At 43.3% G+C, this 17,355-nt stretch overlaps 1 protein-coding gene across 6 annotated transcripts in view; it reads right to left on the reverse strand.

The window, feature by feature from the left end:
- Positions 1-17,355, reverse strand: part of LYAR (Ly1 antibody reactive) — a 99,260-nt gene that overhangs the window by 34,188 nt on the left and 47,717 nt on the right. For all 6 annotated transcript variants that reach the window (XM_029591051.1, XM_029591031.1, XM_029591070.1 and 3 more), the window contains exons 4-5: positions 2,532-2,639; positions 1,245-1,328 (exon numbers count right to left, since the gene is read on the reverse strand). In XM_029591051.1, the coding sequence (XP_029446911.1) occupies positions 1,245-1,328; positions 2,532-2,639 (192 nt within the window). The remainder of the gene's footprint in view (positions 1-1,244; positions 1,329-2,531; positions 2,640-17,355) is intronic.

Raw genomic sequence — 17,355 nt, forward strand, 5'->3', positions numbered from 1 at the left:
AGCCGTCCGGTCGGCGTTTTTTGAGTAAAACCTTTTTAGGAGCTCCCACCAGTGATGACCTCGATGAAGTCGATGGTGAAGGAATCAACTGCAGACTGAAAAGTTGCTGTAATTTCTCTTGATACAGTTTTCTTCCCTTGGGTGTCATCTCCTGGCATTTTTCACAAGAGGAGATATCATGCTGTTCACCCAAGCAGCATACACATTCTAAATGCGAATCAGTAATCGACACTGTACGATTACAAGTCGGACATTTTTTGAATCCCGACGCCATAGTGTCACCGACGGCCGTCGATGACTGAAGAGAATTCAAAAGCGTTTTAGAAAAATTCTACGCTAAATTACTTCACCAGCCGATGAAGTATGAGAATAAGTGAGACCTGTGAGGGAGATTTTTTTTATGAGAAAAGTGACTTTTTAGTCAAAACACTGAGAGGACTCTCAGAGGGCTCCGGTAACCGTGATGCTGATAGCAGCGCGGAAAAAACGAAGACTGGTATGAGACCCCTGTGGCAGAGAATATCATGGCATGCTGGGCATGCTCAGTAGCCTCAGGCTGCTAATCAAAAGTTTTTAGAAACTTTGACAGAAGTTTTTCCCGCGATAGGGCTCCGTCACTGACGTCATCCATATGTGAGGACTAGCATCCTGCTTGTCCTGGGATAACCCATATATTGAACCCATAATTTGGTTAATTGCAATTCTTCTCTGACTTTGCCTTTTAATAGATCAAATTACTAGGGCCCATAGTCTACTGCGATTCTGTGATTGCAGTGCTTGCCACAGAATCCCCATTTCTATCTATCGCTTCTCTTTCTTATACAGCTATCCATCTACCTCCCTCTCCCTTTTCTCCTCTTTCTATCTCCCATCCCTCCATCCTAGCCCTTCTCTGCTCACAACACTCCCCCTCCCCCCCCCCCAGTAACTCATGCCTGGTTTTGGCTGCACAGCTGGAGAGCTATGACTAATGCTGGGCAGCACAGCAAAGATATCCTGGTGGGTTCTCATGATACATAAGAGTACAAATAGCTGTTGGTGCTGTCTGACTACGTGTTAAGAGCTGGGTGGTCAAAACCAGGCAAGACAATTTGAGTGTGGAAGTGAATGTGATTGTTTTCTCCTTTAAAAGAGATTTACTTTCCACCAGCCTGTGGGTAGTGAGAGCTCAAAGGTCATCCAGAACTTTTTCGAATTGCCAATTCATTTTTCTTAGTTGAATGTTTTGTTTGCTCTTGACTTACATTGCTGATGGCTTCTGAAAATATCTCCCACACCTGGTCCTGTAGCTGCTGGTTATGAATTTTCAAACTGTTTTTCATCCAGTTCTGAAAGTGGGGGCAAATATTGTGATGAAATTGAAAATCATACAAACACTAAATTTTGTATCATTTAACTAACTAGTAGAATATATTTTAGAAAAATCTATACAAGGAGAACAGCACAAAATTGAGAAAAAACCTTATAGTGAAAGAATACTGGAATGCCAACTTTCATTTTGTTTCTTGTCAAGAATCAAATAAAACCTACAGATGGGCGCAAGTTCAGCCATCTAACAGATTATACTGTAGTAATGATGCCTAATGGAAGTTCATTTTTTTAGCACAAAGAGCTGTAGGCCCTTAATTCTGCCTCAGCAATATTGGACAGTACTTGCCTCTCCCAAAAAAGCATTCTTACAATCATAAGTTGAAAGTATGACAGACTGGACCCCCACATACCTAGGACTAGTAATGTTAGCAAGAGAATCACAAATGTCATCACACTCACTGGCTCCAATTAGTTTATACAGGCTATAATGTTACACAGACTACTTAAATGAATCAGATCTCATTTCATATCCGGTCACTTGTATTATAGTTGCTCTCACAGGTGTGGGCAAACTGCATGGCAACAACTTACAGAATGTAAAAACTAATGGATTCTGCAAGAAAAATTTTAATTGTTACAGGGGACGTTCTACTGCTTGTAACCTTTTGAAATATTATACTGTGAAAAGAAATTGCAGCTTTTTAAAAATATTTCCAAAAATTAGCAAAAAGTCTGATAGCATTAGCAATGGTGTGAGGTCAACACATCATACAAGGAGATGTGGTTTTCATTGCAATTCACAGAGTAAATACACAATATAGTTCTCCCAGGTATCTTACTACCTCCTGTCAGATTTCACCAAGGAAAAGCCCTCAAAAGAGCAGGTTGTATCACCATAAAGGTGAGACTAGAGTGCACTTGCTCTATCAGCCCAAATTTTATACTGAAAGTATTAGTAGTACTAGACACAGGTAGTAACACATTTCGACTGTGGCATTTTTCAAGGCCAGGGATTATTTGAACTAGTTTTTTTTTTAACCCTTCCCAAAACTGCATGTGTTAATAGACTGCAATATTCAAAGTTCCCTGAAAACAGTCCCACTCGGAACCCAAAATTATAACTAAAAGGAACATAAATTAAATATTATTAGAAATGACAGCAGAAAATACCTGGTCCAATTTTGTGAAGATTTTTTTAATACACTACACTGAAAACTGACCTGAAATTTGGCTTTTTTTCTAGGAATATTATCATATGCACCAATTTGATTTAAAATATTCCGCACATTTGGACTGATGCTCGGCTTCTTCATCATTTCATGAATCCTCTGAAATATGTCAAAGAAAAGAAATTTAAAAAAAAGGAATGAATGTAACAAGACAAGGAACACAGATGTAAGGCATCAGAAAAAAATGTACAATGAGAATTCAGAAATATATTTTAGTAATGTTTGATCTCATATTTTACATATACAGTTTTAAATTTATATATATATATATATATATATATATATATATATATATATATATATATATATATATATATATATACATACATATATACACACACACATGTATCTACAGAAAAATAAAGATCAGGACTAAGAAATTATTCATAAGAAAAGGAATCCTATGATCCAGAACACTTTGAATGGTCTCTTAATACAAAAACATCAAAAATCTATGCTAAATCTATTTGTAGTATAAACCACAACCACCAATGACAAAAATAAAGGCTGATAATAAGTGAAAAAGGTGCATTCATACAACCTCCAGCCACACTCTAAACAACATGGATGCATGAATGAGATCAGTCAATCATAATGCATCAAAAAACACTTGTGATAAATCAAACGCATTCAGTCTCAATGTGCAGAATAATTACTTAGAATTATAAAAGGTAACAAGAATGAAGTGTGTTTATATATGTTCATTAACCAAAAAATTCTTAGTTTTTCAAAATAGATTTTCACTATAGATGTTCCATTAGTTAATAACTTATGTGCATAAGTTTTCACTTGGTCTTATGTGTCCTAATTTTACTTCCTGGCACTCAATAACATCATGGTACATATGACCAAGTGAAACAGGAACATATATATGCAGCAGTTATTAACTAATGGAAAATATATAATGCTGGGTTTTTTTTAGAAAAACTGCTAAAAACTAAACACCCTGCACTTGTGCTACCTATTAGAGTTCTGAGTGACTTTTCTACACATTGAGAGACTGAATATGTTATCTGATTTATCGCAAGTGTTTTTTTGGAGCATTATGATTATGAATGGTCTCATTCATGCACCCATTTTTAAAAAGTGTGGCTAGAAGTTGTATGTTTGCATCTTTTTCACTTGTTCTAACCCTTTTTGTTTTTGTCATTAGTGGTTGTGGTTTATATTACAAATAGAGTTTGCATCCATTCTTTATGATTTTTTTTATTTTTGCATTAAGAGGCTATTCAAAGTAGTGTGTGTGTGTGTGTGTACACACTCACATACACCCCAAGTACCTAAGCAGTTATCACAAACACTAATGATATGTATCTTTTTAACAGAATACCTACCAGAGGGGACTTAGTGCTCACTAACGGGGATAATGTCTCTAATGTTCTGGTGGGTGCCCACCTCAGCACCAGTGATCATCAAACAGTACTGTTTGATATTGCAAATAAGATACGGAGAAGTCACATGAAGACCTGAGTTTTGAATTTCAAAAACACAGACTTTGTCAAAATGGGGATGTACCTGGACATAGAACTGGAAGACTGGGAGAAAATGAGAGAAGTGGAGGAGCTGCAAGAGTATGAATGCCCATATTTGTATTGACTATATATTATTCCTGGGGGAATACTGTGCAAAAAAACAAAATTCTGTGCCCAAAAACTTAAAATTCTGCAAACTTTATATTGGTCAAAATATCACAATTTACATGACAATCTTTAAGTAATTACATTTTAAATTAATACAGAAAAAAGTTATTAATTAAAGATGCAGAATTTTAAATATTTTGAGCAGAAATTCCCTAGAAATTCACTGTAAGAGTGTCCCTTCCACTCGCTCTCCCTACTCCCCTGGCCACTTTGCCCTCTCAGGTCCCAAATCCTCCACCTGCCAGTATCTCTTCCCTCCACCTCTAGACTCAGCCCCTTCCACTCTATTGCCAGTCCCAGAGTTTGACCCCGTTCTCAGTACTGCCCCTCACACAGGCTCCCTTTGTCCCTCCCCTCTCTCGCGCACACACACCCTCAAACAGGCTCCTTCACTCTCTCGCACACACACACATCCCGTCATACAGGGCCCTCTTTCTTGCATACACACCTACACAAGCTCCCTTTCTCTCTCACACATAGATCCTCACACAGGGTACCATGTCTCTCTCTCACGCATCCCTTCACACAGGCTGTCTCACACATACCTAGTCCCTTCACACAAGCTAGCTCTTCACATACACATGATCCCTTTTTCATACACACAAGCTCCCAATTTATTTATTTGATGAGTTTTATATACCGTTATTCGGTAGAGCCATCGTAACGGTTTACAAAATAAACATTTGTCGCAGTTTTGAAACATTATAACAATGTGAGCATTTACAGAAATAAACATATCAAGTCCAGTAAGCATTATTAGGTTGGATGATGAGGGTAAGTATGTTTAGTTGGAGATTATAGCTGAGAGTTCATTTGAGAGTTGGTATGGTCAGATGAATGAGGGTCAGTGTAGAATTTGCGAAACAATAGTGTTTTTAGGTCTTTTTTGAATGTTTTTATGTTGAGCTTGGTTCTCAGGTCTTCAGGTAGTGTGTTCCAAAGTTTGGGGGAGGCAATAGAGAAGGCTCTCTCTCTTGTTGTTGCCAGATGCGCATCTTTGATGGTGGGGATGTTTAAGTAATTTGAGTTATTGGAGCATAAGTTTCTTGAGGGGTTTTGAGGAGTTATTTTAAGGGTGTTTAGACCTTGATGATCATTGTTTAGAATTTTGTGAATGATGGTCATTGATTTGTAGGCAATACGTGCAGTAATAGGGAGCCAGTGAAGTGAGGTTAATATGCGCGTTACATGGTCATTTCTTTTTGTTCCTGTTAGGACTCTGGCAGCTGAGTTCTGCAGTATTTGGAGTGGTTTGAGGGTTGAAAAGGGTATTCCCATTAGTAAGGAGTTGCAATAGTCGAAAGTAGAGAAAATAAGTAGTTGTAGGACAGTTCTGAAATCTTCAGGGTTGAGAAATGGTTTCAGATGTCTTAGGGTTAGGAGTCTGTGGTATCCTTCTTTGGTTTTATTAGATATGTGGTTCTTAAAAGAAAGATCTTTATCAATGATAATTCCGAGGTTCCTGGTGTGGGTGGTAGGGAGTATAGATATCAAATGTTTGTCTGGAATTGTCAGGGCTGGTGGAGCTGGATTATGTTTTTTGTCCATGAGAATTATTTCAGTTTTGTCAAAATTGATTATGAGTTTCAGAAAATTTAGGAGATGTTTGATTGAAATCAGTAGATCTGAGGTTTTCTTGTAAGTGTCTTCAATTGAATTTTGTATGGGAATTAAAAGTTGAATGTCATCAGTGTATAGTAAATGTGTGATTCTGTGTTCTTTTAATAGTTGGCAGATGGGGAGAAGGTATATGTTGAAAAGGGTGGCGGATAACGCTGATCCTTGAGGGACGCCAGTGTTAAGGTTGATCATTTTTTATGGGTTGTTGTTGATTAATACTTGGTATGTTTGATCAAATAGATAGGAAGAGAACCATTGTAAGGTGGTGCCAGTTAAGCCAATTTGTGTTAGTCGTTCCAACAGTATCTTGTGGTTTACTGTGTCGAAGGCGGCTGAGAGATCAAGGAGTATGAGGAGGTATTTTTCACCTCTGTCAAAGCCTCTTAAAATAATGTTATTTAGGGTGATAAGGAGAGATTCTGTGTTTAGGTTTTTTCTAAATCCATATTGGGATGGGGGAAGGATTTTGTTTGATTCAAGATAGTCATCAAGTTGAGTGTGTACGACTTTTTCAATGGTTTTGGCTATGAATGAGACGTTTGATATGGGGCGGTAGTTGGTAAGGAGTTCAGGATCTAGGTTGTTCTTTTTTAGGATTGGTTTGATGATAGCAGATTTGAGGCATTTGGGGTAATTACCTTTGGTTAGGGATAGGTTAACAATTTTGGTGATGGTTTTTGATATGGTGGGTTCGATTGTTTTGAGGGTTGTTATTGGGATGTTGTCTATTGGATGGCTGGCAGGGTTCATTTTATTTATAATAGATTGAATTTCAAGTGTGGATGTGGTATCAAAGTTTGACCATGATGATGTTAATTTGGTGTTAAGTTTGGCGTTCTGGTTGTTGTCGGTTATGTTGGATTGGATTAGATGAGGTATTTTATTGTTGAAGAAGTCTGCAAAGTCATCGCTTCCATGTTTGGTGCATGTGGATTCTTGGGTGGTTTTGGTAAGTTTCTGAACTATTGTGAACAACATTCTGGGGTTATGATGAAATTTGGAGATTTTGCTGGAGAAGAATTATTTTTTCACATTGTTGATGATATTTTTGTATTCAGCTAAGTTGTTGCGATAATTGTTTAGTGTGATTGTGTTTATGTTTTTTCTCTATTCTCTTTCTTTTTTCCTGAGTAGACGTTTGGTAATTCTGATGTTTTCATTATACCATTGGTTATTGCCTTTGGTTTGTTGTTTAGTCTTTGTAATAATGGGGTTAATGGAGTCTGCTAATTTTTTTGTAATATTTATCCATGATGAATTTGCAGTCTCAGAATTTGCTAGATTCATGTTGCTTAGTTAGGGTTTTTTGAAGAAGTTCAGTGTTGAATGGTGGATGGTAGGAGATCTTGTTTGGAGTGGTTTTAGGTAGCTTAAGGCTGGAGTTGACATGTAATTTCGCTCGGATAAGGTGGTGGTCAGACCAGGGTATTTCTGTGGTTTGAATAGAGTTTGAGTGCCAGAAATCAGTGTTGATAAAGATGAGGTTGATAGTGTGGCCAGCTTTATGAGTTGGGGATTGGATTATTTGGTTTAGATTTGGAGTTGAAAGAGCATCGGTGATAGTTTGGCAGGCTTTCGATTGCGAGGGTGAGTTGAAGTGAATGTTGAAGTCTCCAAGGATTATGATGGGTTTGTTGAGGGAAATATTGTTCATGATATATTCTATGAATAGGGAGCAGTTTTTTTCGAGGGCTCCAGGAGGACAGTAAGCAAGGCAGATCTATAGTTTAGGTGAATCGAATAATGCAATTTCAAATAGTGGAGATAAGTTTGATGGACGAAGTTTAGTTGAAGGTTTTATTCCTTCACAGTCTCCTCATATAGGCTCCCCCCCCCCCCTCCACTCTCTTACCTCCCATGCTCTCTCTCACCCTCCCCTCCCCCTCTCTCACACACACATTCTCTCTCACTGGGGCCTTCCATCTTCACCGCGAACGGAGAAAGTCCTGTGGCACATGCAGGACGCACTCCGTTCGTGGCATGCCGGGGTCTCCTCTGCTATTTTCTCCGTGGGGGGGGGGGGAATTCTGTGCAAATTCTGTGCTCCGAGGTAGCGCAGAACTCGCCCAAGATTAATATATATATCTACACACATACACACAAACCAACTCTGGGGCTCTGAACTTGCACTCAGTTGTCCTTCCCTGCCACAAAGGTAGCTGTCATCACTCTTCCTCCTCTCTCAGTCATCACCTCCTTCCCCCACACCTGGCAAAGGTGCGGGGAGTGCTGATCAGAGCACACTTCACAACACCTCTGGCAACCTCATCTCATCCTTCTGCAGGTTTCGTGTTTGAAAAGGGAGGAAACCAAATCTAACTCAGATCAGAAAGTTATGAAGAACATAGTTCCTCAGTCTACGTTTTATGAAGATTTTCGCAACCAAGGAAATGAGAAGATAATCATATAAAAGACCTGACCCCCTCAAAATGAAGGGAGAAGGCATCTGATGGTAGTCTGCCTTCTAATTCTCTCTTAAAGTAACAGATCAGTATCTTCCTGTTCAGCGAGGTCCGAACAGATCTCTCTTAAGTGTTCCCCACTCAGGCAACATCCTGTCTGCAATGTATATGATATTGAAGAACTGGAAACTCCCAAAAGGAGGCTCAGGAGGAGCAAGGTAATGAAAAAACTGTACCCTCTTCCAGCAGAAGTTAGAGAGAACTTGTTTAGGACAATGGTTCTCAACCCAGTCCTTAAGATACACCTAGCCAGCCAGGTTTTCAGGATATCCATAATGAATATGCATGAGATGATTTGCATGCAGTGTATGCAAATCCATCTCATGCAAATTCATTGTGGATATCCTGAAAATCTGACTGGCTAGGTGTATCCTGAGGACTGGGCTAAGAAACCCTGGTTTAGAATCCCTAAGGCTGACAATGGATCACTTTTGCTTATGACCTGGCCCTTGAGTGGGCTTGTTTAATTAAATGGGGTTATTTTCTTGAAATAGTGGATACTCTTTTTAAGGCTAGAAGAAGTCTCAACCTCCTTGGCTTATGTGAGGATTTGGAGAATATCTAAGAAATGGTGCTCTGCAGATTATTCTCCCAAGAGTGCCTCAGTGCCTTCTAGTCTGGCATTCTTACAGGAGGGTCTAGAGAAGGGATTATCTCTTAATTCCTTGAAAGTAAAGGTCACAGCTACTGCTTGCTTTAGGGGGGACTTTGTCTTCTCATCCAGATGTTTCTCCTTTCCTGAAAGGTGTCAAACACATCAGACTTCCAGTGAGGGATCCCATTCCTTCTTGGGACATGAACTTAGTGTTACTTTCTTGGCAAGTTTTCAGTTTGAGCCTATTAGATCAATTTTGCTCAAACTGCTTACCTTGAAGATCGAATTTCTGGAAACTATTTGGTCAGCCAGAAGGATTGCGGAGTTACAGATGCTTTCTTGCAGAGAAACTACTTTGATAATTATGAATGAACTGGTTAAAATTTGTATGATCCCTTCCTTTCTTTCTTTCAAAATTAGTGTTGGTCCTTCGTTTAGTAACCAGTATGAGGAAAAGGAATACAGAATTCTGCATTCCTTGCATGTGAGGAGAGTGCTTTTGAGATATCTGAAGCTCACTAATAAATTTTACAAAACTGTATCATCTCTTTGTTCTTTTCAGTGGAACAAAGAAAGGTGAAATAGCAACCAAGGCTTTAATTGCATGTTGGATTAAGGAGGTAATTGCTGCAGCTTATGTTGATAATGGTAAGCCTTTTCCCAGGCAAGTCACAGCACATTCTACTAGGGTTCAGGGGACTTCATGGTATTAGAGGTAGTGTTTTCCTAATTTGAATCTGAGATACTTCTTGCGACTGAAATGTATCTCGATGTAGATATATGCATCCTTGAAAATGGCTCTCTTTCAGATTCTATTAACAAGATTGCACCTCAAAGTCAGGTTCTTGTAAGGAGATCAACACAGATCCCTAGTATTCTCATAATATGACCATTTTAAAATCAAGTTTGGGTAGGAAAGCGCATCAGTGGCTGAAATCACATTCTGATGTTGATCTCCATGCCTATGACAACTCACTAGAAGGTTACAAAAATGCATTAATAGCAGCAAAACATTTTTTATCACCAATGCTATTAATTCCTCAAGTAAGTTATTTTGGACAGTTTCCAAATTAACTGACAATTTAAGTGTTCTCTCCTACACACAACAATCTTTTTGTCCAATTACACAAGATTTCTTTGCTTCTTTTATTTCTAAAAAATTTGATAATCTTTGCTATCAATTCCTTTCAACTCCATTTCCAAGTGCTCTGCATAATGACAAAACCTCAGATGTACAGTCTCTCTCTCTCCCTCCCTCGCCCAGTGGTTGCAGGTAAGAACTACAACAATTGTGGCACTTATCGCAAAGTGCGAAAAAGTTATCGCACTCTGTGGTAATACCTATGCGAAGCCCTAAGATTGCCTATTTATCACAAAGTGCACTATTACTATAAAACACGCCCCTCTGCCTATCGCATGCGATAGTTTGATGAATCTTGGCCTAAGTTTGTTACTGAGGCAAAGGAAGGTAAAGTGGTTTACCCAAAGTCACAAGGAGTGACAGTGGGACTCGAACCCTGGTCTTGTGGTTTGTGGCCCACTGTTCTAACCATTAGGCTACTCAAGTTGACACCATCAGGCCAAGGACCTGGAGATAGCTCCACACCCTGGGGCGAATTGTGTTCGCCAACTGATGCACTTGGCACATCAGTTTCCTTATCCTCGAGGGAGGGAGAAAGACCTTGTCCTGCTTGGTGTCAAAATGGACTCCCAGGTACTCTAAGGACTGGGAGGGCTTGAGACTGCTCTTGTCCATATTCATGAACCAACCGAGTTCCTGAAGCACCTGGATGCTCTCTTCCAACGATTTCACCCGGATCAGCCAATCGTCTAAGTAAGGGTGTACCAGGATCCTTCTTTCCTCAGTGCAGCCGCAATGATCACCATAATTTTGGAGAATGTTTTGGGGATGGTTGCCAGACCGAAGAGCAATGCCCAGAACTGATAATGGAGGCCCAGTACCGCAAAGCGAAGGAAACACTGGTGGTCTTGACAGATTGGGATATGAAGGTATGCCTCTGAGAGGTCCAGGGATGTTAAGAACTCTCCCGGTTGTATGGCCATTATGATGGAGCGAAGCATTTCCATACGATAATGAATTACCCGCAGATGACAATTGAAGCTCTCGAGATCCAGGATGGGATGAAATGAACCCTCCGTATTTTCCTGGGGTGTAGGCACAGGGGTTATAGCCCTCAAACTGAAGAGCCTTATCAACATGGATTCCACTGCCAGTTTTTTGTGCTGGGAGTGGCAAGGTGATATCATGAACATGTCCCAATGGGGGCTGCGAAATTCTAGAGCAGCGGTTCTCAACCGGTGTGTCGCCAAGCACCGGCAGGTGTGTCGCGGCTCACGGTGTCCCACTGCCCCACTTGTGCTTTCCTTCTCCCCTGGGGCGGGGCTGAAGAGTGGAGAGATATGTGCGCCACCGCCAGAGGCCAGGCCAAAGAATGGAGAGACGCTGTGCACCACCGCCGTAGGCCAGGCCGATGAATGGAGAGACGCTGCGCGCCACCGCCGGAGGCCAGGCCGGCGGGGCTGAAGAATGGAAAGACGCTGTGCGCCATTGCCGGAGGCCAGGCTGAAGAATGGAGAGATGCTGCACGCCACCACCAGAGGCCAGGCCGGTGGGACCGAAGAATGGAGAGATGCTGTGCGCCGCTGCCGGAGGGGCCAAAGAATGGAGAGACCTGTGCGCCGCCGCCGCAGGTTAAGAGTGGAGAGACCTGTGCACCGCTGCCGGAGGCCAGGCCGGCGGGGTCGAAGAGCGGAGAGACCCTGCACACCACCGGAGGTCAGGCCAGCGGTGGCTGATAAGCGGAGGCCCGGCTTATTGGGCCAAACAATGAGAAGAGGCTCCATGTGAGTGTGTGTGTGGTAGAATGGGTGCCTGGGGGCGTGAGTGGCAGCTTTGTGTGTGTGTGGTAGAATGGGTGCCTGGGTGCATGAGTGAGAGCTTGTGTGTGCTACAATGGGTGCATGAGGGGCAGCTTTGTGTGTGTGTGGTAGAATGGGTGCCTGGGTGCGTGAGTGGCAGCTTTGTGTGTGTGTGGTAGAATGGGTGCCTGGGTGCGTGAGTGGCAGCTTTGTGTGTGTGTGTGTGCTACAATGGGTGCATGAGTGGCAGCTTTGTGTGTGTGTGGTAGAATGGGTGCCTGGGTGGTGAGTGGCAGCTTCGTGTGTGTGGTAGAATGGGTGCCTGGGTGGTGAGTGGCAGCTTCGTGTGTGTGTGTGTGGTAGAATGGGTGCCTGGGTGGTGAGTAGCAGCTTCGTGTGTGTGGTAGAATGGGTGCGTGAGTGCATGAGTGAGAGCTTGTGTGTGTGTGTGTGTGGTACAATGGGTGCATGAGTGGCAGCTTTGTGTGTGTGTGTGGTAGAATGAGTGCCTGGATGGTGAGTGGCAGCTTTGTGTAATTGTGGTAGTAGAATGGGTGCCTGGGTGGTGAGCAGCAGCTTTGTGTAATTGTGGTAGTAGAATGGGTGCCTGGGTGGTGAGTGGCAGCTTTGTGTGTGTGTGGTAGTAGAATGGGTGCCTGGGTGGTGAGTGGCAGCTTTGTGTGTTGTGTGGTAGTAGAATGGGTGCCCGGGTAGTGAGTGGCAGCTTTGTGTGTTGTGTGGTAGTAGAATGGGTGCCCGGGTAGTGAGTGGCAGCTTTGTGTGCATGGTGGAAGGTGGGTGAGTGGCAGCTTCGTGTGTGTAGTACAATGGGTGCATGAATGGCAGCTTTGTGGGTGTGTGGTAGAAAGGGTGCCTGGGTGTGTGAGTGGCAGTTTTGTGGATTGTGGTAGAATGGGAGCAAGAGCATGTGTGTGTGATTGAGAGCTTGTATGTAAGTGACAGAGCGTGTGTGTGATTGAGAGAGAGACTGGTCAGAGGAGATGTGTTTCTGCGAGAGAGAGACAGACTGGTCAGCAAGATGACTGGTGTGTGTGTGTGAGAGACAGACTGGTCAGCGAAGTGACTGGTGTCTGTGTGAGAGAGACAGACTGGTCAGCGACGTGACTGGTGTGTGTGTGTGGGAGAGACAGAGACTGGTCAGGGAGGTGACAGGTGTGTGTGTGTGAGTGTGTGTGAGAGACAGAGACTGGTCAGGGAGGTGACTGGTGTGTGTGTGAGGAAGAGATACTAGCTAGGGAGATACTGGTCTGTGTACGACAGAGACTGTTTGTGACTGGTTGTGGGCCCTAAGGAAGAGGACTGTGAGGACAGAGCTTCAGGAGCCACTCCTGCTTCTGGTGAGTGCTATTGGCCTGCAAGGGATAGGAGTAGGAGAGTTGCTGGAAAGGGTAAGTAAAGGCAGCTTTTTATGTTTATTTTTCTTGATTGACTGCCATTTTAATTATTGGGTATTATGTGATGTGTCTGCTGTTTTGAAATATTTTATTGATATTTGACAATTTTTAATAATTTTTATGAGTTTTTAATTGTTGGATGTTATTCTGTTCATCAGCTGTTTTGTAACATTAGTATAGTTTTACAATTATTTGTAAATGGGTATCTATCTATAGCAGCTTGGCTTGCTCTGTTTTCCTAATAGGAGATGTATTAGTGTTTAAGAACATAAGAAATTGCCTGATTTAATATTTATTTATTCATTTATTTTTATATACCGGTGTTCGATTTTACATATCACATCGGTTTACATTTAAACAAAATTTGCAGGAACTCATGCGTTACCTTTGTCAAATACATTAAACATTTAAATATGGGGATTGTTAACAAGGGATATAAAAGAACATGGGGAATGGCTAACACTACGGGATGTACGAAGGGGTGCACAAAGGGAAGTGCAGCTTTGTCACGCCCCTTCGGCACGCGACGCACGGCCCACGACGCCTGGTGTTCTGGCGCTGTTTAACGTCCGTCACAGTCCTCAGTGACGTCAGAGGGGGCGGGTCTCCCAATCAAGGATCACACACCGCCCCTCCCCTCTCATTTCCAGATGGATTCTTTCACTTTTTTTTCTTTCTGTCTTTCTCATTACTGTTAGTTATTTCAGGGAGCCCCGGTGGTTATGGTGTGTGGCATATCTGTAGTGGTAAATTACTGTCTTTTCATAAGGAAGAGTATTGTGCCTGCCAGTAAAGAGAGTTTGTTTTGCTTTTACTGAGATGTCATCAGAACCAGAATATCTTTTTTTGTATGGTGAGCTGTACGGGTATTGCCCTAGTTCTGCTCTGCACCCATTTTTGGGTGTCGAGGGGGTTCCTGAGGATGCAGAATGTATATTTACATTTTGCCCCATGAAGGTCACATGTTCAGTGTGTCACGCACGTGAGAACCATCTGTCAGGTGTGTCCCGACCGAAAAAAGGTTGAGAACCATTGTTCTAGAGCATATCCTTCTCGTATAATGTCCAGTACCCATTTGTCTGATGTGATCTCGACCCACCTCTGATAGAAGAGGGATAGTCAGCTCGTCCTGTGGATGAGTCAGCCAAACTTCATTGGGAAGTTCGTGTTGAACCTGAGTCCAAACCAGTTTCTCTTTGTGATTGTCTGCTCCGAAAGGACTGAGACCTTTCCGAGGGCCGAGATGTCTGAAATGACAAGTTTCAGTAGGGCCAGAAACGCTGGGAGCCCCTGGCCTGACCCCTCATGGGCGAGGGGCGCTATGATCTCTTTTTCTTATCTTCCGGTAGTCGAGGCACTGGAGATTCACCCTACTTACTGGCTAGCTTTTCCAATTTGCTTCTGAATAGAAGGGATCCCTTAAAGGGCATCTTTGTGAGGTTTGCAATAGAGGTCGCATTCGCTGACTAATTTCGCAGCCACAGCTGTCTTCTGGACGCACCACTGAGGCTATTCCACTGGCCGAGGTATGCACTAGGTCAGAGCTTGCATCTACTAGGAAGGCCACGGCAGGCTCCATCACCTCTCTGGGATGCGCCCCTGAGCTATCTGCCTCTCGAGAGCAGACATGAATGAGCCACCAGGGCACAACAGGAAGCGATCTGCAGTGTCATTGCTGTAGCATCAAAGGCTTGCTTAAGGATGGACTCCAACTGACTATCGTGTGCATCCTTTAAGGCCGCTCCTCCCTCTACTGGGATAGTTGCTCGCTTTGAGATGGCGCAGACCAGGGCATCCACTCTCGGGAAACACAGGTGTTCTTTGGCCGCCGGGTCCAGAGGGTACAAGGCCTCCAAGGCCCGACCTCCTTTAAAATTGGCTTCTGGGGCGTCCCGCTCCAGGTCAATCAACTCCTGGATGGCTTCCAGCATCGGGAAATAGCAAGAGGCTTTCCGTAGAGACACCAGGATGGGACTCCTCTTTGGTTCCGACATATGGTCCGTGCTGGGAAATCCCAGAGTATTCAGCGTCTGGGAGACCAGGACCAGAAATTCATCTCTGTGGAAAAACCAAAGCATGGTCCGGTATGCCTCCATGCCTGGAGGGATTTTTCCATCCTCCAATGAGTCTGCAACCCCATCGTCATCCGTGGTGTCTGGGTCTCTGTCAGGGATACCAGTGGTGAGCCAAGGCATGTCCTGAGGCATGCTGATAGGGCTGGAAGAACGAGGTCTTCCCAGCTGGGGCTTAGACCGAGCAGGGGCAGCAGCTGACTGCGCCTGACCAAATGCTTGAAGGCCTTGAAAGAATTCCACCCAAGAAAAGGTCGCTGGGTCCATACCTAGCCCAGGAGGAACTGGGGTAGGGGCTGCTGAACTGCCATCTCCCTAGGAGGATGCAGCCCTGGGATTGCTCAGATCCGGGGTGCTACCAGATAAGGTCGTGGCTGACCCATCCTCCAACTGGGAGGGGCTGGCTTGGAGAAGTTCTGAGAGTCCAGCCGTCCCTGGGCTTCCTCACAGTGCTGACACAGGAAGGATTCTAGGTCAGATTGTGCAGCCCTAATATGGCAGGCAGCAAATGGAGTGTCGCTTGCACTTCTTTGTTGCCGGAGCTATAGTTAACTGTAGCTTGTGCTTTCAGCCAGTTAGCTCCTGAGCTTGAGCGTGCACAAATCTGCCATGACGTACAAAAGTATAAGCATCTGGTTGTGCACGAATGTATGCGTGTGGTTATGCGCACAGGGCAGGCCCGCATCGCGCGTACTGACAGCCATTGGGGAAAAATGGTGCCACACTGCGACAAACACAGATTGAACCACACAGCCACCTGGAGCACCATACTGGCAGCTTCAAAGGCCTGCTTTAAGACAGATTATTTTCCTGTCCTGTGTATCCTTAAGGGCTGCTCTGCCTTCCATGGGATTGTAGTCTGCTGGGTAACTGAAAAATCAAGGCATCCACCTTGGGAAACCTTAGCTTCTCCCTCTTGTAAGAAACTAAGCAATATAATTTGCCCAATGTTCATCCTCCCTTAAAATTTGCATCTGGAGACACAAATTCAAGATCAATTAAATCCTTAACCACCTTACGCAGATGAAAGGATATCAACAGCTTTCGATGAGGACCATAATAGGGTCTTCAGTGACCGATTCCTCCTCCTTTTTGACCTCAGTGATCTTTAAATTTCTCAAGGACAGAGAAATCAATGAAGATATCTCATTCTTGTGAAAGAGATACACAATAGAGCCATCGTCTTCCTCCAGAGTATTCACCCTCTTCCAGGTCTCCATCGCTGTCAGCACCTTCCAAGACCTGAAACATCCTAGGAATTCTCAGACATGTCCTTCCTTATCAGACTTCTTTCTGGACCTTTTCCTACCCGAGTCAGAAGTACTGGAGCAGAAACCGGTGCCGAATTCTGTCTCATGCAGAACGCTTGATGCAAACACTTAAGAAACCTTTGAGGTCACTGTGATGTGGTGCGCTTGGAAGGGCACAATCTCCTTGGCTCCAGGCGCCATGCTCCTGCTTTCAATTTTTACTGCTACCACTCTACCCTTTCTGAGCTGTGACTCTAGGAAACCATGAAGCATATGTCAAAAATTACCTTCATGAGTAAATCTCCACCAGGAATGCCCGCTCACAGTGGGAGGAAAGAGAAGGAGAAACTTCAGGGTTCTGAAGACAAGATGGCGGCGGCTGCACTAACAAAAGATTGCACCAGAGATTCACTTCCCCATAATCTTATACTTACCAAGATTAAAGAGATTGTCTAGTCTACTCTAGACGAAAAGTTGGTTGGTATTTCGACGCAATTGGGTGAAGTTAAAATGGCACTGGAAGATCTGGGTCCCCTTATGGAGCAAGCTGAATGGCGCATTGCAGTTTTAGAAGTCGACTCCCTAAGCGCTATGGTTAAGATGGCTGCTATGGAGAAATCTATAAGCCGCAAAATTAGACAATCTAAAGAATAGATCACACCGCTCTAAACTGAGAGATTCTTAGGATTCCCTGAAACTATTAAGGACCATAAGTTGGGGGACTTTCTGGAAACTTGGCTGCCGGATGCCTTGAACCTACTAGATCTAAATTCGCACCTCCACATTGAAAGGGCTCATCATCTCGGAGTTAAGGACTCTGACACGAGACCTCAGATTGTGATCGCAAAAATTCTTAATTTTGCTCATAAAGTAAAGATCAT

The sequence above is a fragment of the Rhinatrema bivittatum genome, chromosome 1 (assembly GCF_901001135.1).
Source record: "Rhinatrema bivittatum chromosome 1, aRhiBiv1.1, whole genome shotgun sequence".
NCBI classification, from domain to species: Eukaryota; Metazoa; Chordata; class Amphibia; order Gymnophiona; family Rhinatrematidae; genus Rhinatrema; species Rhinatrema bivittatum.